The 26,428-nt window shown below is 46.6% G+C and overlaps 1 protein-coding gene across 10 annotated transcripts in view; it reads right to left on the bottom strand.

The window, feature by feature from the left end:
- Positions 1 to 26,428, bottom strand: part of LOC104691818 (USP6 N-terminal-like protein) — an 83,284-nt gene that overhangs the window by 11,534 nt on the left and 45,322 nt on the right. For 9 of the 10 annotated variants that reach the window (XM_039552770.1, XM_039552768.1, XM_039552769.1 and 6 more), the window contains 12 exons: positions 20,707 to 20,780; positions 20,097 to 20,182; positions 19,232 to 19,271; positions 18,416 to 18,496; positions 10,466 to 10,573; positions 7,376 to 7,485; positions 6,729 to 6,777; positions 5,536 to 5,656; positions 4,597 to 4,691; positions 2,975 to 3,040; positions 1,478 to 1,577; positions 117 to 269 (listed from right to left, as the gene is read on the bottom strand). In XM_039552770.1, the coding sequence (XP_039408704.1) occupies positions 117 to 269; positions 1,478 to 1,577; positions 2,975 to 3,040; positions 4,597 to 4,691; positions 5,536 to 5,656; positions 6,729 to 6,777; positions 7,376 to 7,485; positions 10,466 to 10,573; positions 18,416 to 18,496; positions 19,232 to 19,271; positions 20,097 to 20,182; positions 20,707 to 20,772 (1,075 nt within the window). In that variant the 5' untranslated portion in view covers positions 20,773 to 20,780. The other variant, XM_039552775.1, reaches the window with a different exon arrangement.

The following is a 26,428-nucleotide window of genomic DNA, read 5'->3' as shown; positions in this document are numbered from 1 at the left end:
GGAAGACAGATGCTTCCACCCAACACGTGCCAGCCCTTCTGGGCTGCCCTGGCTCTCAGGCACACCAGCGGGATGCTCTGGTCCCTGCTGGGCTGCCCACCTTCCCCTCTACCCACCTGGTGGGGGCAGGTCAAATTTCATCTTGCGCAGTTCAGTCATTGACACCTGCAGCTGCTCGATGACAGCATCGTCCTCGTACTGCAGGGAAGCAGCAATTTTCTCCTGCAGAAATTCACGTAAATCTTCCAGTGTCATCTTCAGCAAGCGCTCTGGGGGATGGGAGAAAGGAGTAATGGCAGTGGCACAGACAAATTTCAGGGTAGCACAAGCGTGGGTTACACCATGCTTTGGTTTCATCTGGGATTCTGCTGCTGTTCCCACTCCACAGTGAGACAGCCTGAACGCTTTTGCCTCTCTCCCACCTTCCCACCATTTCTCAAGGTCATCAATACACGTATATATCCATGCCACCTGAGCAGTAGCTCCTCAATGGCAGGACAATGGCAGGGGTGGGAGCTGTGCTGATGAGGATGCAGGTTTTGGGCCATTTCTGGAAGTTCTCACCAATGCCTCTAGGAGGAGGAAAAGCTCCATGAAACAGGCCCTGAGCACCAGGCTGAACAGCCACTGCTGGCAGCTGCCACCACCAGCCAGGGACACCAGCCTGCACCAGCCAGGAGGCAGGGATGCAGGAAGAGGTGCTGGCTCTTACAGGCAGGAATGGGTTGTAGGGAGGGATGCCAACCCACACTACACATTCCTCAGAGAGGAGAGATTTCACAGCCAGACTGAAACATCTGCCTGCCTGCCAGTTTACCACTTTTTGCAGACAAATAGGATACTTCAAGATTTATTTCTGGATAGCCTGTTCTTCATTTAACTGAAGGAAGAATAGGGTGGCTGTTTGCAGAAGCCAACACATGCAGTCCCATAAATTCTGCTGGCCCAGTCCCGTAAATTCTGCTGGCCCAAAGGTTCTCATCATGCACTCCTGCCCCAGATGAAGGCCAGAAGAGTGACAGACCAAGGCTATCAACTTATGGGAGTGAAGGGGTTTAAAGTTACAAAGATCTCAAGGTGGAAACATCACTGCCTTAATACTATGCAAGAAAACCAGCTTTTGATCATTTTAGAAGTGTATTAATAAATTTACTTGTCCCTCTACAAACTTTTCAGTTGAACCACTACATAAAGCTCTGCAGATAGATGGGCTGCTGTCTGTATTGCTCCTAAAGGCAACTTGTGGGGCACAGCACACAGGAAGAGGTGGCTGGGAGTATTTCAGGTGTGGTTTCTGTGTGCTGAGCACAGCAAGTCAACCCTTGTGACATCTCATTTCCTCCCCAGGACTGTGCCTTTTGCAGCCAGCACAAGGGACCAAGCATGCTCTAAATGGCCAGCTAGGCTTTCCAGGTCAGCAGCACAAGGGTGGCCCAGCTCGGTGCCACCACAGCCACAGGGTCAGGTATGACCTTACTTTTGTGCAGTTTGAGGATGGTGTAAGCCATGGCCGTCAGCACCCGCTCCCCTTCCAGGATGTAGATATCCCACAGCCGCAAGGTCAGGGTGAACGGGGTCTGTTTCAAACACACAAATACACAAATGGGATGATGAAACAGAGGCTGCTGCCATCACTGCATCACCTTGCACCAAATCACACAGCAGGGTTAGGCTTTGCAAGCCAGGAATTCATCTAAAACACAAATATGTCTTTTATCATCTATGGTTTTGCCTTAAAGCTAATGAACTTGAGTGGCCGGGGAAATATTTAAAACCCATCTGTGAATGCAGAAAAAGGAGAAACTTTCGTCACAAGCATGCTAGCACATGGATTCCCCTACCCTGGAGGGAGCACCATCATCTTTCAGCCTTGTCTTTCAGCACAAAAACCACCACCTGTATGCATCCAGATTCCCCAGAAGGGCTATTTATGGGATAGGTCTGAAAGCCCAACGATTGAATGTATCACTAAGCATTAAAAAATCACTCATTTGGTGTCCAAAGAAGAGGTCTTTCTTACATACAGGCTTATTTCTACCTGCTAAAAACACTACTGCAAGAGGTTTTCATTTGCACCCAGACCTAATCTGACAACAGAATTGAACTGATACCCAAAATGATGGAGCAGGCCATACCTCCCAGCAAAGATCTAAGGCACTTCACCAACACAGAAATTAATATTAATCCTATTGTGATGTTTAGGTTCAAATTTAGGATGCTGCACTTACTCTCCAGAGTTTGGCACAACTGACCATTGCAGCTCTTTTAGCACATGCTACTGCAGTTAAAGGGATTTTGCATTTTATACAGCTTTTAGTGGCAAAAGCACTGAGTTCCCTCTTGAGGGGAAGGGACCATCCACTATTTTACAGAAGACTGGGCAGCAGAAAATTGAGACTGGAGCACACAGATGTCCTAAATATTAGCAAGTCTGGACACTGCATTCAAGTCCAGCAAGCACAATGCTGACCCTAAAAATAAAGTAGTCTTGGCTCGGGACTAGAAAATTAGCTCTGGACAAATCAGGATAATTTTCTCATGCTTTCACATGTTTCCAGTCCCAATCTGCTCCTCTGCCTGCAGCTGCTGCACTGCTATTTGTTAAGGTTTGTGCCCCCAGCTCTTCTTCTTCCTATGTTGTTTCCAGAGCCAAAGTGAGGTTAATTGCCTTTGCAGCAGTGCCAGTGGGCAAGAGAGAGATCTCTCCCAACTCTGAAGCTTGTACTGCTGATGCTGAGCCATCTCCCAGTGACTGCTTGTGATGAGGCAGCAGGAATTGGCTTGTCATCAGTGACATGCAGTTATTTTTAGCTTCTCCCTTATTAATATTTTTTGCCTTATGTGAGTGTACATAATATCCCACCTTATAAAATATTAACACCTTCTTCAAAGTACAATATTTACAAAAAAACCCAGGCAGATTAAATGTGCATGCAAACAACAGAGCAGCAAAAAACCCCCAGAGCATCCTCACCCGGTCAATGAAACACTGCAGGAACCACTTGGTTGTGTAAATCCCAGTAGTCATCTGCTCCTTGTCCTGGGGGAAGACAGCAAAGAGAGACAGTCATTTCACCAGGCTCGTTACTGGAGATTCAAGCAGCTCGTAAGGCTTTGGGGGAGATTGGCTGGCTGGTTGGTTGGTTTACTTATTCTGGGGTCTGGGTGCAGGATGTGGCTTGTCTGCCATCTCCCAGCAAAGCCCCTGCTTTAAATACTAGTGTTGAAGCCCTGCTTTGGCCCTTTGCCTAAGACATGCATTGAAACTGATCCTCTATGTGCCCAGACTTCAGCCACGACACTGGAGAGGGATTTCTGGGAGAACCTTTTCTGGCCTAATACCTACTTCAGGAATTTACAAAAACCTTCCAGGAGCACAAATCACTCACTCCTAGCAGACTACCATTTTTGTTTCCATAGCAATTCCCATGCGAGCCTCTCCGAGCACAGTCAAGCCAGCTTTGGAAGCACCACCTCGGTTGCATGGCATGGCTGTTGCAGGAGCAGGACAGCCTGACAGGCTAAAGAAAACTTTTAAAAACCTCACCATCATCACCTCGGTCTAACACTTGTCCATCTGGTGCACAGTGCTGGGATGCACAGAGCTCTGCATGCATGCAGAGCTGACATGACCTCTGCTGCAAAGCCAACAAAGCAGTGGGGATGGGAAGAGAAGAAGAAGCCCATGGGATCAACGGCTGGCTCCAGCCTTTGCTTTTGGCTGGTGCTGTGCACCTGCAAGGCTGGAGAGCCTTCGGGAGCAAGAGGAATGAGCAGCTTTCTGAGTTATTCCCATCCCCTCCCCTGCCTGTGACTATAATTATGTGAAAACCTAACATGGCTCTGTTTCACTTTTACAGCCAGGGCTGGATCACTTGCAGCACAAAGCAAGAGCTGTTGCAGATGAATGTAATACAAACACCTTTTCCTGGAGATTGGAGCCACCAAGCCCCTTGGGAGCATAAGAAAACTTTAGGAGTCTGGCCACTGAGCACCAACTGTCTACACCAAATGCAAGGGGGAGAAAGGCAAAAAAAAAGGAGGTGAGCAGGTGCTGCAAAACAGTGGTCTGGACATTAGACTGCAGTCGGTGTGTCCTGCAGATGCTCCTGCAGCCACCAAATGGGCCTGTACCATCTGTTAGAGAGAAAAGCAACTGGACGTGCCCAAGCAACAAAACACCCAGCACATCTTATGTGCCTCCTGACTTTAAACAACAGCAAAGCACTTGGAGCTAATAATTACTGAAATAAGACTCCAGACAGACCAGCATCAGCCTTTGGGCTTTGCAGCTTGTGTAAGAACACAGCCCAGCCTCACTGCTGTTCCTCCTGCTGCAGGCTCTGTAAGCCTTCCTGCCTGGCTCTCCTAAATTTTAGCAGTCCCTCCACTAATGATGACCAGCAAGCCAATGATTACCATTCGCTTCAGCAAGATTTGGGAGACCCATTTAATAAATGCCTGCCTCTGCAGCTGAAGCAGTCCTTTATGGTTAGAAATACATTCAGCTGTGCATCTGTTTGGCAGAAGACTATATGAACTGCTTTATCATTAAAATGTGGCATTATTATAGAAAGACTGATTGTAAAGAGATACCATGTGCTTCTTCAGTTTGGGAAACATTTTGTTTAAAATCTGTTCGTGGTGGGCTTGAAACCTCTGCAGCTTCGGGAACCCAGGAATGAAAAAACCTTAACAAAAAAAGACGAGAGAAATAAAAAAAAAAAATCATGAAAGCTCTGGAGCAGTGACAGGGACAGCCTGATTTTCTATAAACTCATCTCTTGCATTGCCTTTTGAAGTTGGCTTTTCACCTTCTTTCCCAGAGGCCACCCTTCACCCCATCTGGGCAACAGGACCCTCAGACCAAGTGCAGCTGGTCCTTCTCACCCAGCCCCACAGTGCAGGCCCACACAGCTCCCGCTGCCTGCCTGAGACTTGGCTTGGCCAAGAACTCTCCCAACACACACCGCTGTGCTTGCCAAGTTCAGAGAAAAGCTGAAGATGTTTGAACATCACAAGCTTGTGCAGTGCCCTGTAATCTAGTGGAATACAGATTTAAGACTGTCCAAAGTTATCTGCCCATAAAATAACCTTCTGTGCATAGATTACTGCTAACCACGAGTAAGATGAAGGTATCTTTAATGTGTTTGAAGTAAAATAATACACCACACATTTAGTGGAATTACATCCACATTTAGTGTGGATACTCTTGGATGTACTTCTGTGAGACTTCTTATAAACTCATAACCTTGAGTTAATTGATTGCCAAGGGCAAGGTACCCTGGAGGGAGGACAGCACTTCTGTGAAAGTGTTAATTACTGAGCACTAAAGCTCAGGTGGATAAAACTCGTTTTTTTGATAAGAACTTGTCTGCCTCCAAGAGTGAAGTTCAGCTCCCTAGTCAAGCTGTGCAAGTAGTTAAGCCTCACCCACTTTAATTAAAAATGTGAGGAGAAACAAGGCTCTACCAACCAACCTGAACCACCTTCCCTTCTTTCGCTGGACATCCCCCGCCCCCAGCCCAGCCTTACCGTGCATGGCGTGGCGCTGGTTGGTGAGCAGCTGTGCCAGCGCCCAGAACGCATCCTCTTCGTTCAAGTACATCAGGAGGATGGCTGCAATCTGGCTCATCCCTTGGCAGTAGCTCACTTCCTGCAACAGTCAACAGGGGCACACATGCTGCCGTGCCGGCAGAGCCCACCATAATGCTAAAGCTGCCTGTACTTCCCTCTCCTCTTCCAAGGCCTATCCCATTTCAAAGTCTTTACCATTAATGTCCAAATTCACAGCTCCCACACGTCTACAGCACCTACCACGTCTCTGATTCACAGAGTAGTTTGGGTTGGAAAAGGACCTTTGAAGATCATCTCATCCAATCCTCCTGCCATGGGCAGGGATAACTTCCACCAGACCAGGTTGCTCAAAGCCCCATCCAAACAGACTTTGAACACTTCCAGGATAGGGCATCTACAACTTCTCTGAGCAATTATTTCCATGCCTCACCACACTCATTGTAAAAAATGTTTTCCTTATGTCCAATCTATCTTTGGGATGACAAACAGCATGTGGGTCTGATGCTGTTTTGGATTCCTTCAGCCATATGAGCACTGAAGTAATTAAACAGTAAATAAATCTGGTAAGCATTTATCTGGCATGAGAGAGGCTCCTTAACTAACCCCCTCAGCATCTTCTGGGATAACTGTCCCCTCCTGGAGGTGGAGGCAGTAGGTTCAGCTGCTAATTTAGGCTTATTCTGCCTGTGTCCTTCAGCTAAAAATGACTGGTTTGCTGTAGTAAATCAGTTTTCAACAAGGATGCCATTTGGTGTAAGACAAGAAGTCAGAAACATGACAGACTGCCAGAAGACTAGTGTTGCTGAAAAGCCAAGGAGCAATCCCTTGTTCTTTGCTGACACTCATCCAAATGGAATCTGCCAGATGTCATTTACCAGGTGACAAAATGAACAAGGGAATGAAACAACTGTGCAAAGATTCTTATGCTGCCTGAGAGCCCTGCAGCTCTCTGTACAAGCCAGTATTAGGACTTAAAATTGGAATTACCACTGGCTAAATTAGTGTGTGTTTATAGATATATATACACATGAAAATATATATGTCTACACAAATATATAAAGCTTTTCTTTAAATCTTTACATATATGTATATATATAAAAATAAATATATAAAGCACCACGCTCTTCCTGTTAACTGGACTTACTACTTACAGTGTTATAAACTGAATATGCTGACAGGACGTGGAAGAGTGCCTGTTGCCTGGGGAGAAAGAAAGATATTAAAACACCTGAGCACGAGGTCTCCAGCTTCATGAGCACACCACTGCGTACACACAGAGAGCAAAGATTCTGAAAATACCCAAACAACTGGTACTTAAGGCTTTTGCAAGGAGCAGGGCTCACAGAACCAGAAAGTATGTTCCTCAGAGACCGTGTAGGGCAGCCAGGTGTGATTTATCCCAGTGACAAAGTCATTTTGTCAAACCTTGCCAACCCCAGCTGTTGTGGAGACCCCATCCCTCCCAGATCCTCATGGGCCCACCCCATCATCCTAGCCATCCCGAACCAAGCCTTCTGCAACTGTCACCCTTAGGGGACAAGGCACTGCAACAAGCTGTTGCTTGGCTCAAGAACTGGGGCTGAGCCTGGTCCAGCGTGGACCTCTCTTAAGAGAGAATCAGCAGCCCAGCATCTGTGGGTTGCACTGTGTGGTGATGGTTTGAGGAGAAGGCAAAGATGGCTTTGCTCTCCTGTGAGCCACTCTGAGCCAGGGCACTTCTGTCCACTCCATCCAGCTCATCCCTCACATATGCACTGGCACCACTGCCCATATAGCCACGGAAGCCTTCCATACTCACTTCACTCCATAGCGATCCCGAAACATGATGTGGTTTCGGAAGGTGCGGTTAACATCCAAATCTATCTGCTTGATTTCCGATGAAAAGCACTTTGCTTGCTCTTTCATTTGCTGGAAGGGAGAGGGGCAGACAAGAGGCAGGAATCAGACACCATCTCAGCCCGTACCTCTCTCCACACAGTGAGAAGGAAGGATTCCTACAGCTGGAGTGGCAGCTGGATAGCTGCACAGAGCCACCCAGAGCAGGGGACACTGATGTCTTGCCGTGAGCAATGAACTGCAGCCTGGCAGTGAGCCCCTGACACCTTGTCTGTGCTGCTGGCCCAGGGAGAAGGGGATGACCCCATACTCACATGCTAAGACAGCAGCAGCTGCCAATCCAGCCTTTGCCCATCTTTCAATGCAGATACTGCATTTTCAGAATCTAGAACCTTTACGATTCAATTCCACTCTCATTTATTTTGATTTCTTTGCCTGTCTGGCTGTCATAAAGCATTGAGAGCTCTGTTGATCCTTAAGGAACCAATATACAGATGTACACAGCACTCTCAGCTTTTCAGAGGCTCAGTCATAATAAAGTCCAAATTGTTATGACAGACTCTGTGATCTCCAGCTACTACTTTCCCTGCAGAAGAAAATAATCTTAGATTTAAGGAGTTTCCACTAGAAGAGCAGTCCTGGGATATTCCCTTGGACTGGTATAAATTTTAAGAAACTGGCAGAGTCCAGAACAGAAGCTAAACTCAAAGCCAAGAATCCCCATGTTCCCCCCAGGCTGGCTAATCATTTAAGGCAGCATCACACAGAAAAAGGACTGAAGTCCACTGCAAAAAAATGGAAACTCAAATGGAAGTTTAAGATCACCTTAACCAACTGTCCCCTCAGAGCCCCAAGATGAAGATGCTCCATGGACAAATCCCACTGCAGTCCCATTTGCAACCCACTGTTCAGCTCTGCACTGCCAGCAAGGACCATTATGCTATAGCTAAGCTTCTCATCTCACAGCCTTTAGATACCACCAGTGACCATGCCCTCCTCCTTTAATGTCTCCAGGGTTAATTGCATGAAGAAAATACATTCTTTGACTGTCTTCAGGCACACTGAGATTCACCAGCAGGTTTGGAGGCAGCAGAGATGAGCAGCAAGCCCAACTTGCTTTAAGCCCAGGGTCAGGACCCCTCCTGGCTCACAGAGGAGACAGAAAATAGAACACCTGCACAGATACTTATCATCTCTTCCAGCAGCTGCCATCCTGTGAATGCTTGTCAGCCTGATACCAGGCACCTCCAGGCTGCTGTTGACCTCCCAAGGTGGCCACATCAGCTCTGGGGAACATCAGAAGGTCATTAGAACCCTCATGTGTCCAGCACAGCCAACAGTTAGGACAATTACAGCATCTTGGGAATATTAACTCCAGCCCTGAAAGAAGCTGTATGGAGGAGCAACAGTACAGAGGCTATTTTGAATTACTGCCTGCACAGGACAAGTGAGGATAAAAGTGATGATGGAATGAAGATCTGATGAACAACATAATTTCCCTGCTGTAAATACTGTGGTCTCTGTATCCTATGGCTCCTTGCCCTCTATAAAGCAGGCAGACTACCTGAGAGAATATGACTATTCATGTGCACCGGGTCACTTCAGTTCAAATTTTCCTGCTAAAGGGCCTCTTGTTTTCCCTGCCAGAACAACACAGAAATCTCCCAAAGACTGTAAATACCCTACTTTGGGTATTTTTAAAACCATTGCACATGAATAGCAGGTAGGTCACACAGCACATTGTCACCTCCATGCACCCCAGAGGCTTTATTAATTGTGCAAACCTTAAAAAAGAAACTCAGGATGGGTTATTCTCCCTTTTTCCCTTGTGTAAGCAAGCTGGGGGCTCCACAGGTGCTCTGCTGAGCTCATTAGTGCTGTGAGCCCTGCAAGCTGGTGGCAGAGCAGAGACTGGAAAGCTGGAAGTCCCATCCCAAAGACCTTGTACAAAGCAGTGGGTAAAGCCAGGATGCCTCTGCTCTGCTCCATGGCCAATATGTTTCTCCTGCTCCCTTCTCAAGCTCCCCTCAAATCCTCTGGCTGCAACTAACAAACCCCAGGGAGGCAGAGCATCACACCTACATCAAAAGCAAGCGTGGGACGTCCCATGGTAGCCTCCAGGCCTTTGTGCCATGGGTCATGCCCCAGGGAGAAATGGGGTGGCCTTGTCCCTCCAGGACACAAGTCTGAAGCTTAGTCCCGTCTTGAAAGCAAAACCCCTCAACCAGGGCCTGCACTGAGCCTCTCCTGGAGGAAATTAGGGGAGAGCTAATTACTGGCAGCAGGTGGCACCAAAGAAGAGGTAGATTAAGATGAGCTTGTAGAGGGTTTGCATCCAGCAAAGCCTATTAGCCCTGAAGCTCCTGTTTATCGCAGACCCCTCTGGAGCACAGATAAACTCCTTGTGACTTTCATTTGTTTGGATTGCTTCCCTGCCTGCACAGCACAGCTTTGAGGGAGAGAGCACAATTTTAATCTGCTGGGAGAGCTTCCTTATCTGTGCTTCCTGCGGTGAGCCCAGCCTTCCCCCAGCCCCTGCATGTGCCTCCATCCCCACGGCACCTCATCAGTAACATCCACGCTTGACTAACTATAAAAAGTGTTAGCATCATCCTGCTTAAAAGGCAGGGATTTTTAGAAACACCTGTTGGAAGCAGCACTCAACCTCCTGCCTCTGAAAAATAATTGTCTCCACAACACCCTGATCCTCACCCTGGTACACGACACAAGATGAATCATAACACAGGGTTGGAAAATAAGTTAATTATCAACCAAGGGCTTCCACATGCTGCCTATGGAAAGGTTCCCCTCACTCTTCCCTGCATCTTTCTCTAAAGATGCAACTTTGCTCCCAACTTCCAGAAGAATAAATGGAACCAGCATATTATGGAAAGCAGCCAGCTAACATGCTAAAAGACCCCAGCTTAATATAAGCCCATGGATGAAGAGTTGATACCCTTTGTGTTTTCAGTCCTCACCAAACCAGCTTCATCAACCAATCTAACCTCCCTATCCCCTTGCTCCTGTTGTCTTTGCCAGGTAGAGCCCATACCTCATATTTTCCTTCATTCTCCTTCTTCATCTTCTCGACATCCAGGAGAAGTGACCAGACCTGGCCTCGCACCTGAAGCGGGATCCCTTTGTACACGCGCCGGCACATCTGCAGGGAGGAAAACACATGCAAGGTTAGCTGGGTCCTGCTGGTGGCAAAAACATTTTCTCCATGGTTTGCTGCTGCAGATCATCAGCCATCTGAGCAGACACCCCAGGCAATCACTTCCTCTGCCTGTGCTGGCTCAGGGAGGGCATCTCCAATCTGATGGATGAGCTGAGTATCTGCATCCATCAAAGACAACTACTCAGTCAAAATCACAGAACCACAGAATCACAGGACAGTTTGGTTGAAAGGGACCTTACAGATTATCTAGTTTCAACACCCTTGCCATGGGCAGAGACACCTTTCACTATACCAGACTGTTCACAGTCCCATCCAACCTGGCCTTGAACATTTCCAGGGATGGGGCATCCACAATTTCTCTGGGCAACCTGTGCTAGTGCCTCACCACCCTCACAGTAAAGAATTTCTTCCTTACATCTAATCTAAACCCGCCCTCTTCTAGTTTAAAACCATAGCCTCTTGTCCTATCACTATCTGCCTGTGTAAAAAGTCAGTCTCCCTCATTTTTATAAGCCCCCTTTAAGTACTGGAAGACCACATAGAGGTCTCCTCAGAGCTTTCTCTTCTTCAGGCTGAACAGCCCCAGCTTCATAGGAGAGAGGTCTTTGTTCACTTCATCTCACAGATGCTTCTTCCCTTTTTCTTGTCATAAAGCCCCCATTATATTTCAATGGAAAACAGAAAAAAAAAAAAGAGCTTTTGTTCCATTGCTGACTTCTTCCATTAAAAGAAAAAGCTTCATAAAAAAATACCCGTTTCTGAGTGTTTTCCTTCCTTTCATTCATCCCATCTGTGAAATGCCTTGCAGCTGCACTACAAAACCCACTGTAGCACTCCTCCAGATTCCTGAGGACCCTTGGGTACATTGAAGGACCTGTGGCACATTCCCAAGCTCCAGTCATGGAGGGTATTTATGTTGCCTTATGGTGCTCCCTTAGAACCAGGCAATTCCTTGGGAGGGGACAGAGGTGCCAGATTTCCAGTCAGAGGAATGAGCCTGGAGCTGAGAACTACAGTGCCCGACCAGGCAATCAACTGGAGCTATTGTCACTGCCTGGTAAAAATGCATCCAACCACCTTCAAAATCCCTCTTCTTTTGGCATAGGGTGTTCTGCTTCATGCAATCCAGGCTGAGGTAAAAGAAGGAATGCAATCCACAAGGAAGCACAGGATCCTAGTAGAAGGTTTTCTGGACGTGGGCCTGCTGCACTGCCTTTGCCACAGCAAGCTGAACACCTGCTCCTCTTTCCTTTCAGACCCACCTCGCACCACCAGCTTTTTTATTTCCAACCTGACTTTTTAAGGTCAGCCTCTCACAAGGGCTATAAAGACCTTAACCATGGCACTGTGCTGGCTCATGGCTTCCATGAGCACAGACTGACACTCCTCGTTTCTTTACTGCCTTCACGGCAGCAGTATGCCTACAGAGGGCAAAACCCAGGAATGCTGGCCCTTGTCCCAAAGAGTTACAAGACCAGGAGGTAAGACAGGAGGTGGACAGGCTAGGGGACAGCAAAGAACTAACACCACTCTCCCAGTCAAGAGAAGTATATAAAATAACTGTAGTAAATGCCAAGATCACTATGTAGGACCAGGAGAACCAGATGTTTGTGAGAATGCTTTTCCACTCCATTACGATAAATATTTCAGTATTTCTGCTGACAGTCTGTAATGTATCCTGATCCTGAAAGTGTAATGGACATTCAACATTTAAAACCCCATCCTCAGAACTTCCCAAATGCTTGCTCTGTCCCAAGTGTTGCTTAGCACCAGCTGTGAAGGTCCAGTGCATAGCCAGGACCAAATCCTGCAAAAATCCTTTACCAGATCCTGTCCTTCCCTCTGTATGCACCAAATAACAGCTGTCCCCTAAAAGCAACCTTACCAGCAAGACATGCCCATGGAAGGCCACCATCCTGTTCAACAGCATCCTGCATTTTAAGTGGGACATCACTAATTCACCATCTGCATACCCAAAGGCCCATGTAAGGAGGTGCTTCTAAGGACAGCAAACCTTCATGCCATGTGGGACAGATTCATACCCACAGCTGAAAGACCCATTTCCCAAGAGTCATTAAATCAGGATGAAAGAAGTGCAATGCATCAAGAGACACAAAGCAAAAGGATTAGATGAACCACATCCCCAAAGCAGCAGGTGCCCACAAAAGCTTGGCTCCTGCAAGCACTCATGCCTTTATGATTGAAAAGCTGAGGCGGGATCAAGAAACTGGAACATGTACCAATTCTGACAAAAACACTAATTCAGAAAAGATTACTTATTTCCAATGGATTAGCAGAGACTGACAGCTGCCAAGGCATATGATCATACTCAGGTCCGGGGAAGGAAATAATTTTGTTTGGAATTTCTAGAGCTGTTGTTGTTGTACATTAATGAATGCAACCCTCAGAGGCATATAGTAAATGTCTCTAATGATTTTCTTTGCACAAGTGCTAAAGAAACAGGGGAGGTACAAAACATGCTGAGATGGAACTGAACTGAAATGCCTTCCTGTTATTTATCCAAGGGCTTTCCTCCTCCCACCACCTCCAGACACGAAAGTGATAAAACCTCAGAGCTGTGAGTCACCCAGAAAAAAACGAGCATTTTCTTCATCGTGAAGCTTGAAGCAAAACAGAGAAGTTACCACTACAAGCAGTATTTACCACTGGGATAAGTAACAGAGGTAAGGCAGCACGTGATAACTCCTGTTCCACGTGACAGTCAAAAATGACCCTCAAGGTCACTCTCTTCTGTCTCTTATAAACCTCTCAGCCCCTACAGAGACCCTCCCTTACAGGGAAGAGAGCACCAAGATCATGGACCATGCAAGCTGACAGAACAATATGCATAGACACGAAGAACAGCCACCGTTCTGCTTCACAAAAGGAGATGCTGGTGGTCAAAGCAATGGTTCAAGACACTGTAGAAAGGCTGTGTCAGCCAAGGACTGAAACCACAGTGTCTAAAACTTACTCCAGGTTTTGCCATAGGATCATCTTCCCTCTCCAGGCTTTAACATACAGAGCTCATGGCACAGAGGCCAGCATCAGCCCATCCCTATCTCTCCCCTCCCCACGTATTTTCTTTCTGATGGGATGGGATGGGGAAGACTATGGAAGTACAGACTTGAGCTCCATCTTCCTGCACCAGCCATCTCCTCTGAGAAGTACCCAACCAGTTGCTCCAGATCTTGAATGAGATGGATGGAGTCACTGCCTTTAAAGACAGAACATCTTTTTGCACTAGTTAAGACAGTGAAATTAAAAAGGATTTGGGAGAGGTGGGTTGGTTTTTGAAGCAGACTATACACATTGCAGTTCACCTTCACACTTTGGAGTCTGGCACTGTTAATTTCTCAGCCATGTGCACGGATCACCAGGAAGAGACTGAAGGAGCAATATGCAAATTTTGTGTATGCATAGCAGTATTCCCTTCAAGCCTTTCCATATATCCAGTGTATCTCTCCAATACCCTAAAGTGGGGGCAGCCCTTCTTCCTAAATTCCTTTAGGGCTCAAAGGGTGATCCTTCTGGAGAGATCCTTCTTCACAGCCTCTACCAGTGATGCACCAGGGGAACTGAGCTGTGCAAATCTTCACCTGGAGTGGTGGGTGAAGCCTCCACCACCACCATGACCACTACCACCCTGGAGAAGAGGATTTCCTTTTAGTACCACGAAGCCTGCTGACTGATGATGTGGCCATGCAGGACACTTGGCAGACTGGACATCACCACACATGGCTTTCTTTCCACATGGTTAATGCTTGCTCCAAACTCGGCCGTTGTGCCTGCAGCTGGAGCCTATGCAACTGTTCCTGATGGGGTCCCAGCAAAGCAGGGGCAAATTTAAATCCTAAAGCTGGTGGACCATGGGCAGGCATTTACAGTTATTGCCCAGGCTACCTTTGGAGGAAAGGAAAATGCTACCTGCCTTTCCAAAATGGAAAAAAAAAAAGCAGGTGAAGCCACCCTGCAGCTCCTAGACACAACCCCCTTTCATTCCCATAGCATTTGCAGGCAGGAGATCTGACTTCAGCCAGCCCTGGCACAACAAATGTCTGCTGGCTCTCCCTGGCATTAGCAGACTGTTCACTCTTGGGGGTCTGTGCCAGTCCATACAGATCCCTGATTCATCCTAAACCGCTTTGCTGGCATGCACTGGATTAAGCGCCCTGCACTCCCATGACCTTAGCGGAGACAAGGCTTCCCCCCTGCACAAAGGCAGGCTTTGCCTAAAAACCAGACATCTATGACCAAAGACATCCCTCTCTAAAGGTCCCATCCCACATGGCCAGCAGCAAGATGCAGCTTGAAAATGATGCAGAGGTCATATCCTCCTCCTATGACTGGTGGTTCTGGCTGAAATCCATTTCAGAGCAATGAGGAATAAATTATCCCACTGTTGGAGTGCACACAGCACAGTCTTCTTTATCTGCAAAACTGTGCTGCCTGAACTGTGTAGATTCTTATATGGCACCAGCCATTTCCTAACCTTCCCAAGTAGAGTCAGGCTGGTGTTTTAACTTGGGTTCAAATCAGCAGTGAAGAGGACACAGACCACATGAGCCTCCCTGTGCTGAACCCCAGTAACACAGTTTAGCACTTCTTTGCATGTTTGACATACCTTAACTCTGCAAAACAGTGTGGTCCTTTCATGGACTCCTTTATTTTTGTACCCTTTCCCTTGTGGAAGTTTAGACAGAAAAAGGCACCATTGCATCATTCTAACCCCACCCATATGAGGAATTGTGCTGGGTGTCACTTTTTGCTGATCTTGCTACTGAAATTAAATCAGCTACAGAACGTGTCTAGAACAGAGATGGAGACAGATCTGAGGCAATGATGAGCACAGGGAGCCCCAGTTCATTACTTTAATGAAGATAATCCTATTTGTTGCTCATCCTGAAACAGGTTATGCCAGAAATTATTTCAGTTCCTAGCCAGGCCATTCTAGGCAAGGAACTGTAAAAGGTCCCCCTTTTTTTTCAGCCTTATTTCCTATAATCTGTGACAGTCACAAGACCCAGACTGCAATCTACAGCACGCAGGGATGCACACAGGCTGCAGGTGGGGGAACAAAAAGCCAAACCTGCTGCTCTCTGGCGATGGCTCATGCCAGGGGTCTGAAAAAGCTGCTTTCTTGCCCACTGACAGGTGGCTGCTTTGGGGTCAGTGCCCTGGATGGGTACACAACCTCCTCCTGCTGACATTTCACAACACAGAAGATGAGACAACCTAAGCCTCAATCAGGTACTGAGATGCTGCAAAACACAAGGGGCCTGCTTGCTAAGTCCCTCTTCATCAAGCACTTGATATGATCAGATGTCTGCCAGCTCCAGCATATGAACTGGGACTGAAAAGGTTGGCCCTGAAGTCCAGGAAGTCCCAGTCTGGAAAATAAGATGGGTTTCTACCTCATTCCAGCAGAGTCAAAGTCAGGGCAACTTCCCTGTGAAACTGCCTGCAGTTCCTGCAACAAGATTTTTTTTCCCCTCTAATAAAGCACAGCATATCAAAATTAACATCAAAGGGAAGGGTCTTGTTTTCAATAAGAGGATTTTTTTCAAAGATGACATCTTAGTCATTGTTAAAATAACACAGAGCAGCTGTCTTGTGACACTTGAGTTTCTATCATGTCAGCCAAGTGGTGAAAACAAACCTGAAGGAAATATGCAATGCAGATGTGGCAGCCTGAGCGCTCAGAGAAGGAACAAAACCAACCCACTCTGCTTTAGAAAAATCAGATCAAGGGCTTGTCACATTTATTTTAGCTAGAAAAAAACCCGTAGCCATCTGACAGGACTGTGATCCCAGCATAAGGTCCTTGAAATGCCACAGTTGAACTGCATCCAGCTGTGGCAGAAAGAATATCTCAGCAGCTTCCATGCTCCTGACACAAGAGCATGGTGTTGCACATCAAGGTAAAGGATACAACCTAATTTTACTTTTTTTTATTAAAAGAAGGCACATTTCTTTTGTGCTTCTCAGGGTCTTTGCATTTAATGACGTGTGGCTGCTACAGACCTTCCTGCCTGCACTTGCCTTGGTGCAAGGCAGCGGGTGTTAGGCTGGACAGGACTAAAACTACAGCTCCTTTCTACTCCCCAGGGTCACCAGACTGCTCCTTCCTTGCTTGGAGCCAAGCACTGCTTCTCTGTTTGCTGGGAGAGGGGATGGCCATTTCCAGTCTCCCAGCATGAGACAATGCCATCTCTGTGCCCAAGAGTCATCGACCATTTACAGGCTGTTATTTATAACATCTTTTATTCTACTACAAGAGCTTTCTGATTTTCTGACCCAAAGATCCTCAAAACCTACTTGCCGGTCTGACCCTTTGCCATCCAGCAGATCTGAGTGACATCAGCTACAGCATGCTTAACACACCCACTAATTATCAAGGGAAATCCAAAACAGACAAGGATCAGAGATCGCTACCACTCCACTGCACTCATGCTGGGTCCTGTCTGTCCCCACCGTCTCACCCAGGGAAGCCAAGGTGTGCTAAAACCACTCATCATTACTCACCCCAAACACCCTCCAGGACCTGAAGGAATTCCCTGTACCCTGCTGGAATTTGGTGGTTTACCCACAAGGTCACTAACCAATTAGTGATAACTTCTAATTAGAAAGAAACAAGTCACGAGAGAGCCTCTGATTTTGCCTGTGGAGCCACACTGATGAACAAAGTGATTAGAACCACCCTGAAGTGAACAGAAGAATTATAAAACCCCAAGCCCACCTCCACCACATCCCTGCTGTCATTAAGATGATTTTGTTTCTGTTGGTTTTTTTTTAAAGGGTGAGACTACAGCAGGTCGTTGGCTGGGTGAACTGGACATGACTCCTGATAGCTGGGCAATGAGGATGCTCAGCTCCATGTTGTCCCAGCAGCTATGCAGATACTCTTCAGAGATATTTCTCTCTATATAACCCTTTTAACCAAGCTCAAATTTCTCCCAAGGACTCCCAGCAGGAGCTAGAAGCAGTCCAAACAAACACCCCACTCCTCCTGCTAAACATGAAGGCTGCAGAGGCCATGGCAACAAGGTAATGCCAGGCTTCTGCCCTCTCCTGTGCAGAGTGCTGCAAGCAGAGCAGGTCACAGACAATGCTCCTTTCCCTACGCAGCAAGGATCCTGTCATTAGGTTCAAAGGGTTTTTTGTTTCAAGAGGTTTGTAAGAGGAACATATAACAGATACTATTTATGAAGAACAATTCAGTTTTGCAGTGGTGCTTGGTGCAGAGTTTAACACCACAGCCAAGACATAATGTCAGCATCTCTATCCTTGATTTCCACAGACGGCTGTACACAATATGATACCTAAGTGACCTCTCACAGGCACAGCTAGGAGCAAAATATAAAATCTAGGTAATGTTCTAGACAAATAATTCTTCCCCCAGGGAGAATTACAAGGAACATCAACTGGGCTGTATCAGTCACATCTCCCACATCGCTGCCAGGAGGTGGACACACAGAAGCGACCTGTGGTGTGCACTGCCCTCTGCTCTCACAGGGCAGGGAGCCAGATGGGCACACGAACATCCCTGTTGTGCTCCTGCTTGCACAGGAAAGCAGAAGTGCAAACATGGCAGCAGCATTTAGGAAACCCTTTTTAAAGCTATGTAAGTCAGAACAGGACTTTACCTCGACTGGTAACCCAGAAATTTCTAGGAACGCTTTAAAATATTGAAGACTAACAAGTAGATTCAGGCAATGTTCCAGAGATCTCTGTTTTCTCTATTGACTTTTTGAAAACCTGCCTCATCATAAGGATCCATCACACCTGCCCTTCCAGACATACACTCTTTCTTTTCCTCCTTACCTTGTCACTGTTTCTGTATTTGCCCCATTTCTTCAGCATCTTAAGCCACTTGTCCACACGTTCAATTTCCTGCTGTTTTTGCTGGTGCAAGGGAGAAGAAAAGACAAGACAAATTTAAGAAAAAAAAGCCCCAGGAGATGCCTCCTGAAAATACAAAACTTCATTCTCTTAGGTTTAAACTTGTATGCAAAGACCTCGCATCAAGGATGGGAATAATCCACAGGTGCGTGCAGAAACTGGTAATTTCAGCACTTGGTAATTAAAAGCAGCATTGGCAAAAATGACAAGACACACAGGCTTCACACAGAGAAAGCATTCCCAAGAGTATTCCCTGACAATAAAAATCTTTGCAGGTCCAGCTAGACTCAAATCTTATCGCTGTATCAGATCGGCAGAAACACGAATCAGTCCCAGTTAGCAGGGTCCTAACAGAGGACATTCTCTCATCTCAGGGGAGATGAGGATGGATATGATGGTTACCTAGAACTTCCACCATTTTCCCTTGCACATGCAGTCCCCTTTATGAGCCACAGCTGCTGAGCACTGTGCCAAAGCAGAGGGGAAAGCCCAATATTGCTTTAAAGAGGTGCTTTTCAGTGCAGTGTGGAGGAGGGAAGATATCTGACCCAGCAAAATAAAAGCTCCAACAGCTGGGCGTCGTGCAGAGTTCCCATGTCTGGGCGAGCAGCAGTGACCAGTGGGTGCTGGCTGCCTGCTTTGCTCTTACTTGCTCACTTGTTTCCTCAAAAAACATTCCCTCCCCAGCCGGTGTGATAAGGATGCCACATCCATGATGACAGAGCTGGCAGCTCTCACCTTCTCCTCCAAGGCGGTGCGGGTTGGCAGCTCCTGCTCGCTGGAAAAGCAAGGGGTCACTGGTTACTCTATAGGTAAGAAAGGGTGTGGAGTAGCATGGGGTGCTGCAGCTCAGGGACCACCTCAGACACCTGAGCCCTGGGGACTTTGTGCCTTTCCTACAGCTGCCCCCAGTATGAAAGAGGCAGGGGAAGCACCATCCAAAATCCCACCACCCAACAAGAGCTCCTGGGGGGTGATCAAGCACTGGATATAACTGGAAATCCTGGGCATGTATCTCCTCTTCAATACACATATGATCAGCAATTTAAATGGTGGGGAAGCAGAATGTCTGGACAGCAATTGCTTAAAACCTCCTGCACACAGAACACCTACTATTGTAACTTTTGTTCAGAATCAGAATAAAACCAGTTATTTTAAACACTCTTTCCAGGCAGAGGGTGTGCATTTAATTCATGTGCACCTTAGTTAGGATGGGGACTTCCTCAGGCAGCCAAAGACAATCAGATATCTTGTCTCATCTCTCCCTACAGTTCCCTGAATCAACAGGTGCAAACACAAGGGCCTCTCCCTCTGTGACACATCATGGTGGCACAGGAGCACCAGCCTGCACCTTCTAACACCAGGCTTGTTATAGGAAACCACATCTAAGCCCTATCTTGTAGGAGATTCAAAGCATCAGAGTGTTTGGACATGCACAGTTAAGGAAGGAGGCCCATTTAGTCTTTCCTCCTGCATTTGGGATTGATCAAGCCAAGCCACAGAGCAGCTTACGGGAGAGATGCTGGGCCTGTCATGCTCAGTGCAGAAGGATGGTGCACACACACACAGGTCAGAGAGGAAAGGAGACAGCACGAGGACTTACTGCAGGAATCCAAACCGGTCTGTAACTTTGTACAGCGTGAAATCAGCATCTTCCCACTGGTCAATCTGAGCTCCTTCCTGCCTGCCCTGAAAGCAGAAAGGACACCTGTGAGCTGGTCCCAGCATCGGGAATGCCCCAGTGCCTGCATCCTGCCCCCAAAGCCCACATCCCTCTCTCCTGAATAAAAGGCACAGAGACAGGAGAGCAAAACCTGAACTAAAGAGCCAAATACAAGACAGGCAAGGGAAAAATGCCAAGTTCAGCCTATCCAGCATTGCATGTGTGCCTCTGCTAGAGGCTGGGAAGGGCTGTACATCAGAAGAAACAGTGCTGTTGGGCATAAGCCATCCTGGTATTAAGGGAGCACTGAAGCACCAGAAGCTCAGGACCTTTCAGTATCTATACTGAGCACACATGGGACCCTCAAGAAACTCCAGGGATGTAGTGAGAGGGGATGTACAGGCAGGGAGAGCTGGCATGAAGCCTGATGGCATGAGGGTTACTGGGGCGATGCCTGCAGGGAGGCAAAAGTTCTTATTTGACACATTCCTAATTGATTAAACAGCTTCAGTGCCAGCCAGCATGTTGGAGAGATGCACAAGGCTGATACCTTCTCATACTTGGCGACGATCTCTGCTTTCTCCTGGGCTATTAAAGACTCTATATCCTTCTTCATATCAGAAGCTGTAAGGGAAAAAAAGTGTGAGGGAGGGGAAAGGAGATAAGTAAATGTGTACACAGCATGTGAAATATTTTAGGAAAGTGCTAATACAAGAAATGTTTGCTGAAGATTTTAGCTTCCAGCCATATCCCACAGCTAGAATTAGGCCGGGGTTGCACAGCTGCTGTACAGAGCGTTTGTGGAGCTTGCCTGCACGCAGCAGGACTGCCAGCTCCCTGCTCCCTGCACTGGGACACAGCCCAGCCTGAGCAAGGGGAGTCTTGTCTTTGTTCTCAGGCATATACATGACAGTATGAAAGACATGGCTTTTAAATCAAGATGCACAAACCAGCCACAGAGCCCCGGCCCAGCACAGGACAGGCACCAGCCAGGCGCTGCTTGGCACAGTGTCCACGTGGATGACAGCAAACCACCACGCTCCTGCCCCACCTCAGGATGGGAAGCCAGGAGATGCTCTGTAGGGGCACCCGGAGGCAGATTTAACATCAAAGAAGAAATTAAAAGGAGAAGTTTTTGCCTACTGAAGTGTGCATGAGACAAGTGAATTGGCCTCTAGGTGATTACCTTCTATATACAACTCCAAAAGAAAAACAACACAGTGGCAAGATGTTGAGACGGACCAGTCTTGGTCTAAGCAAGACCCAGTCTAGGTCCCTGAGATCTGTGCCCACTGCTCTGCTTCATCCCATACACATATGTATGAGCAAGGTAACTTCCCACGTCAAACAACTTGAGCGTTGTCCTGTACAAGCCCAAAGGAGCATCCTATCCTCCCTGTAAAGCCACAACCAGTTCCTCATCCACCAAAGATGCATCTAACACACCAAGGAGAAAACATGGGCAGACAAAACCTCCGGAGGTGGCTGCAAGGAAGAGGGCTGAGGGAAAGTCCATCAAGTCCTCCTCCTCTGAAACTGTGTGGAGCCACAACCAGCCCAGCTCAGCTATGGCACCACTTAAAAGCCAGGCCACCACAGGCCACATTACCTAAACCTTTGGGCCATTGTAGCTCTCTAATGGATAGCTTAAACCACAACAAGGAGCCATACTGACCTCCCTTCAGGAGAAACCTGAACGGTTCTTCCCATAGGACATGTTACCCCAGCTTCCAGATGAAGATGCATCTCAGCAGTGGTGCTTGCCACTGAACGAGCCAGAGCAGCCAAAGGCATCGCTTAGGATCATCTGAAGAGTGGGATTATAAATTAAGGAGAAAAAAACCTCGGGGAGATATGATGAGCAAAAGCATCAGCACTCTCCAAGGCTCACCCCATTTGTCTGCACCTTCAGACACCTGCAAGAGACTATTTATTTGTCTCATCTTAACAACTCCTTAATGCAACCTGCTTGCTGCCACTGTGTCTTTCAGGCATGGATGGAGATGGCCAAGAGATCCAACTTTCCCTAACTCTTCATTTTGAAAGCAGCTATCTCTCCTAGTTGTCAGCAGTGTGATAGAAATACTATATCACATGCAATATAATCAGGGCTCTTCCATGACCTGTTATGAGGCAACAGCACAGTCAGGGCACCACTTTACACTCATCCATTCAGACACTGGAAAAATGCAAATTCTTCAAATTCATGGCAGGAATGGGTGTATCTTCCCCTGTTATTGGCTCCACAATCAAAATAGAGCAATGATAGAAATATTAAAGTGTATTTTGTTCCTTTATTTTTCCAAGCTGCAGCTCCTACTTCAGATGTGAACTTTGTTAAATACTTTTTGATCACAGCTTAATTTTACAAAGTAGCAAGGTCTGAGTAACTGTCTCACTGTGTCAGGTAATACTTCTGCATCTCCTCCTTCTCACATCTCCTGTGAAATTTAACTCCCCCAATTATGACTTTTTTGTTGTTGTTGTTATGGGGCCAAAAAATTCAAATGATGTCTTTTACATGCTGCTAAAAATACAAATATTCTACAGGCTACAGGGAAAAAATAAACTGTACATCAGATTAAATGGGCAATTTTTCAAGACACTTAAAAAGTGAAAGCTATTCTGAACATCTCTGACCACACTCTGTAATAGAATAACAAAGGAAGAGCAACTTGGCACCATGGGAGGATTTACACAACAAGAACACATATATTTTGGCATTCACCTCTGCAAAAGCCTCTCTGCAGCCAGAAACACCAGACTCGTGCAAAGGAGCCAGTTTTGCATCTCATGCCTGGACTATGCACATTTGTCTTCTCTTTCTAGAACAGTGCAAAAGTCCAAATTTAGGAAAAAACTTGAAAGCAGAGAAAATGGTTGATGGCAGTGAGAAGGACAGAGATGACAAGTGGCTGCACCAGCCTTGGGGTGTAACCACAATGCTGCTGCTTGAGAGAGCACAGAAAGGTGCTGCGCTCAACGAGGTGATTGTCAAAGTACTCTGGAGAGGGAACAGAACATAACTGAGCTCTGTAATGGCATTCATTGAATAGGGGTATTTTTATTATTTAATTCTGCACATGCTCAAACTCCAGAGTAGTTTTGACACCATGGTGTTAAATAGCATTTGCTTGAGGGAAAAGACACCTTGTGTACACAGAAACTACTGAGATTTATTTTCTGAAGGATTTGACGAAACACAGCATTTTTTTACTTGATGTAAACACAGGCTTCCTATAAATAGGAACAGGCTGTACCTGCCACGCTTCTCCATATACCTGTGTATGACTCCATACTTTCTTTTTTTTAATGTACCACTCAAATTAGTTTCTCAAGTCCGCCACCCAATTTTCTCCTGTGCGTACGGTATTTTCCTAGCAAAGAGATATTTTTTCCACACAAGATGAAGCTGCTATGAACAGGAATAGTAAGAAAATGTGAACAATGTAACAATGATATTAGATAATTTACTGGGATATAAGCAACAGAAAGCCCTGAACCATGCACATGTAAATTCAACCCCAAAACAAAGTTATGAACTAGTTCCTTTTAGAAAGAATGAGTTGAAAACACCCACAATCTGTCATCTCACACTAAAACTTGCAGCTTCCAGTTTACAATTTAAGGAGGTAAAAATTAATACCAGCAACACTAAGCCTGAAGATGCTAATGAAAATGCATGTTACTGCCTACCCACATTGAACATTATCTAGCCATCAGCAAACCTGAAATAAAATACCCAATTTTTGAATGAAAGCAACTTTCCTTAAATTAACTCACCAGCTGGGATCTCAAGTATTGGCAGCAAGAAGAAAGTATATGCATCAAAAATCCAAGACTTCATGTCAAAATTGTTCTCCATAAATCAGATTTACTGTTATAACCTTCCCCACAAGCCCTGTATTTTTCCAGTCAGATCTGCCAAGCTCCCACTGTCCCACATGGGATAGCACCTGCCGAGACCAGCCTGGCTGGGAGAGGGGAACCTCTGCCCACCAGCCCAGTGCTGCAGCCCTGCTCGCTGCCCAGAAGAACTGAGCATTTCCCACTCCTAGCAGCAGTGCTCCTTGTGGCACAGCCTGGGACACACAAACGTCCCCTGTCACCCCCCCAGCCACGACACGACGTGTCACGCTTACAAACCCATCAGCAAATCACCCTGCCAGCACTTGGCAGATGGGCTTTTGAAAATGAAAATATCAGTAAAATCTCTTCAGCATAGTAACGCGTTCTCAGTCTCGGGCTGGATTTGAGGATATTCTGGAACTCAATTTTTAAATCTTTTGTAGTGTAGAACAGTATCTACTCAAGCCATTTGAGATTAAGACTACATGTTTGTAGTTGGTTTTTATTTGGCAGAAGGTCATTGAAAAAGCAGAAATGGGTTTAGGTGAATGTGTGTTCTCATTCTGAATGGGTCCTCTTAACTTTAAATAGAGACTGCTGCTAGGAGAAGAAAAAAAATCAAGTTTTGACACACCACTCTGGCTTCTATCAGAGTGAAACTACTACTGTGGAATAAAGTAAAAAAGGTACGTACTTACTACAGTCACACCCACCACTGCTGAAACCCAACAAGTCACTGTTCCTGTTTCATGTTCCATTTTAAAAGCACATTTTAACACACATTTTATGTCTTTAGCCATCTATGGTATCAGCCTGCAATTTTTCCTTTAGGGGAACAGTTTTAAGGGAAAAGCGTATACATCTATGCAAGTGCAAATGCTTATACATCTGCTAAGAGGCAAGACCCTCTCACAAGGTACACCTGCAGTCTGCACCACTTCCCAGCAAAGCAATTCTAAAGCTACTACTCACTTGTACAGCTACTACTAGTTTTAACAGTGACTGATGCACTTGCACACCCTGGAATAAACCTGGCCATGCGGAGCAGTGAAAGCGACTAAAACAAGCTGTGAAAAGTTGAGTAAGCCCCATCAGGGCTTTTTAAGTGCATGAAACAGGCACCTTGACATGCTTCAAAACGCACAGGCTAAGGGCTTGGAGCAATCTGCCCATCCTGGCTGCCTGGTAGAAGCTGGGGAGATAGTCAGCAGCTGCAACCATAGAGGAGCCGTCATCAGAGGCTCTTCTCCCACAAGCTCAAAGCCTTTGAGGTATCTACCCAGCAGGAGCCAGTCGTCTCTGCTGCAGGGTGCTGAGAACACCCAGCTGCCACAGCACACTGGTCAAATGCTCTTTGGCTCAAAGCCTTTGGAAGCAAAGCTACAGCATTACACTACTGCACATACCTACCAAGCACAGCCGAAGCGAGTATGGCTTTGGGACTGCTCTGACTGCATCACCACAGCCTGAGAAAACCTCAAAGCCCCTCAAGGCACCCAGGAGGGGCTGCAGGCAGTTACAGGCGGGCACCAGCACGCCTGGCTGTGTGCCCACAAGGTGACAAGCCAAGGAGGAAGTGATGGCCACACACCGCTGACTGCAGGCAGAGCTTCTGCTTTGTGAGAACCAGCCCCCATGTGGAAGCCAACCTGCTCTTGAGGTCATGGTACAAGACTGGCCAGCATCCCCATTTCTAGTGTTGCAGCTGCTGCAGCATTTTTTTACTATACCCCCAAATTTCTCTTCCAAAATGAACAACACACTCAATGCACTTGCATCAAGGACTTCTGCTCACTCCCATGTGCAGATTCTCTCTCATTAACAAACCCAGACTGCAAACATCCTGGCCAGGCACCAGCTTCAAAACACATCACTGGACTGTGCATCCCCAACCTTAGCTCAAATCCAGGACACGATTATATCCCTGCTACCAGAAAGGGAACCAAGACCTGCACTTGCAAAGTGAATTACGGCTTCGGGAATGAAATTAACTATCAAGCAGGATGAACCAAGATACAGGAGACCCTGTTTGCATGTTTATTTCCTTGACTACAACCCAAGAGCACACAAGCAAGCAAGCAAGCTTTTTTGTTTGTTTGTTTGTTTGAAGAGTATAAGGAGCACTAAGCCAGCTGAACTGCAGGAAGGTTTGTTTCAACTGTCTTGGGGTCTCTGAAAATGACTGCCCATAGATCACTTTAGATGAATCACAGATGTGCTACAGAAAATTCAGATGATCTCCTGTCCTAGTAAACTTGCATTGTATCTGAAACCGCACTGGATGCTGCACTGGAGAAAACACAGTCATCTACCTCAGCAGAGGTACTGGGAACACCAAGGGAGAACCTCTACTGCAACTCACATTGACACCACCAGCAATATCCCAACAAGCCAGAGCATCCAGCATCATCATAGATGAGATC

The sequence above is a fragment of the Corvus cornix genome, chromosome 5, assembly GCF_000738735.6.
Source record: "Corvus cornix cornix isolate S_Up_H32 chromosome 5, ASM73873v5, whole genome shotgun sequence".
In the NCBI taxonomy this organism is placed as follows: domain Eukaryota; kingdom Metazoa; phylum Chordata; class Aves; order Passeriformes; family Corvidae; genus Corvus; species Corvus cornix.
This window is presented reverse-complemented; position numbering and strand designations above follow the sequence as displayed.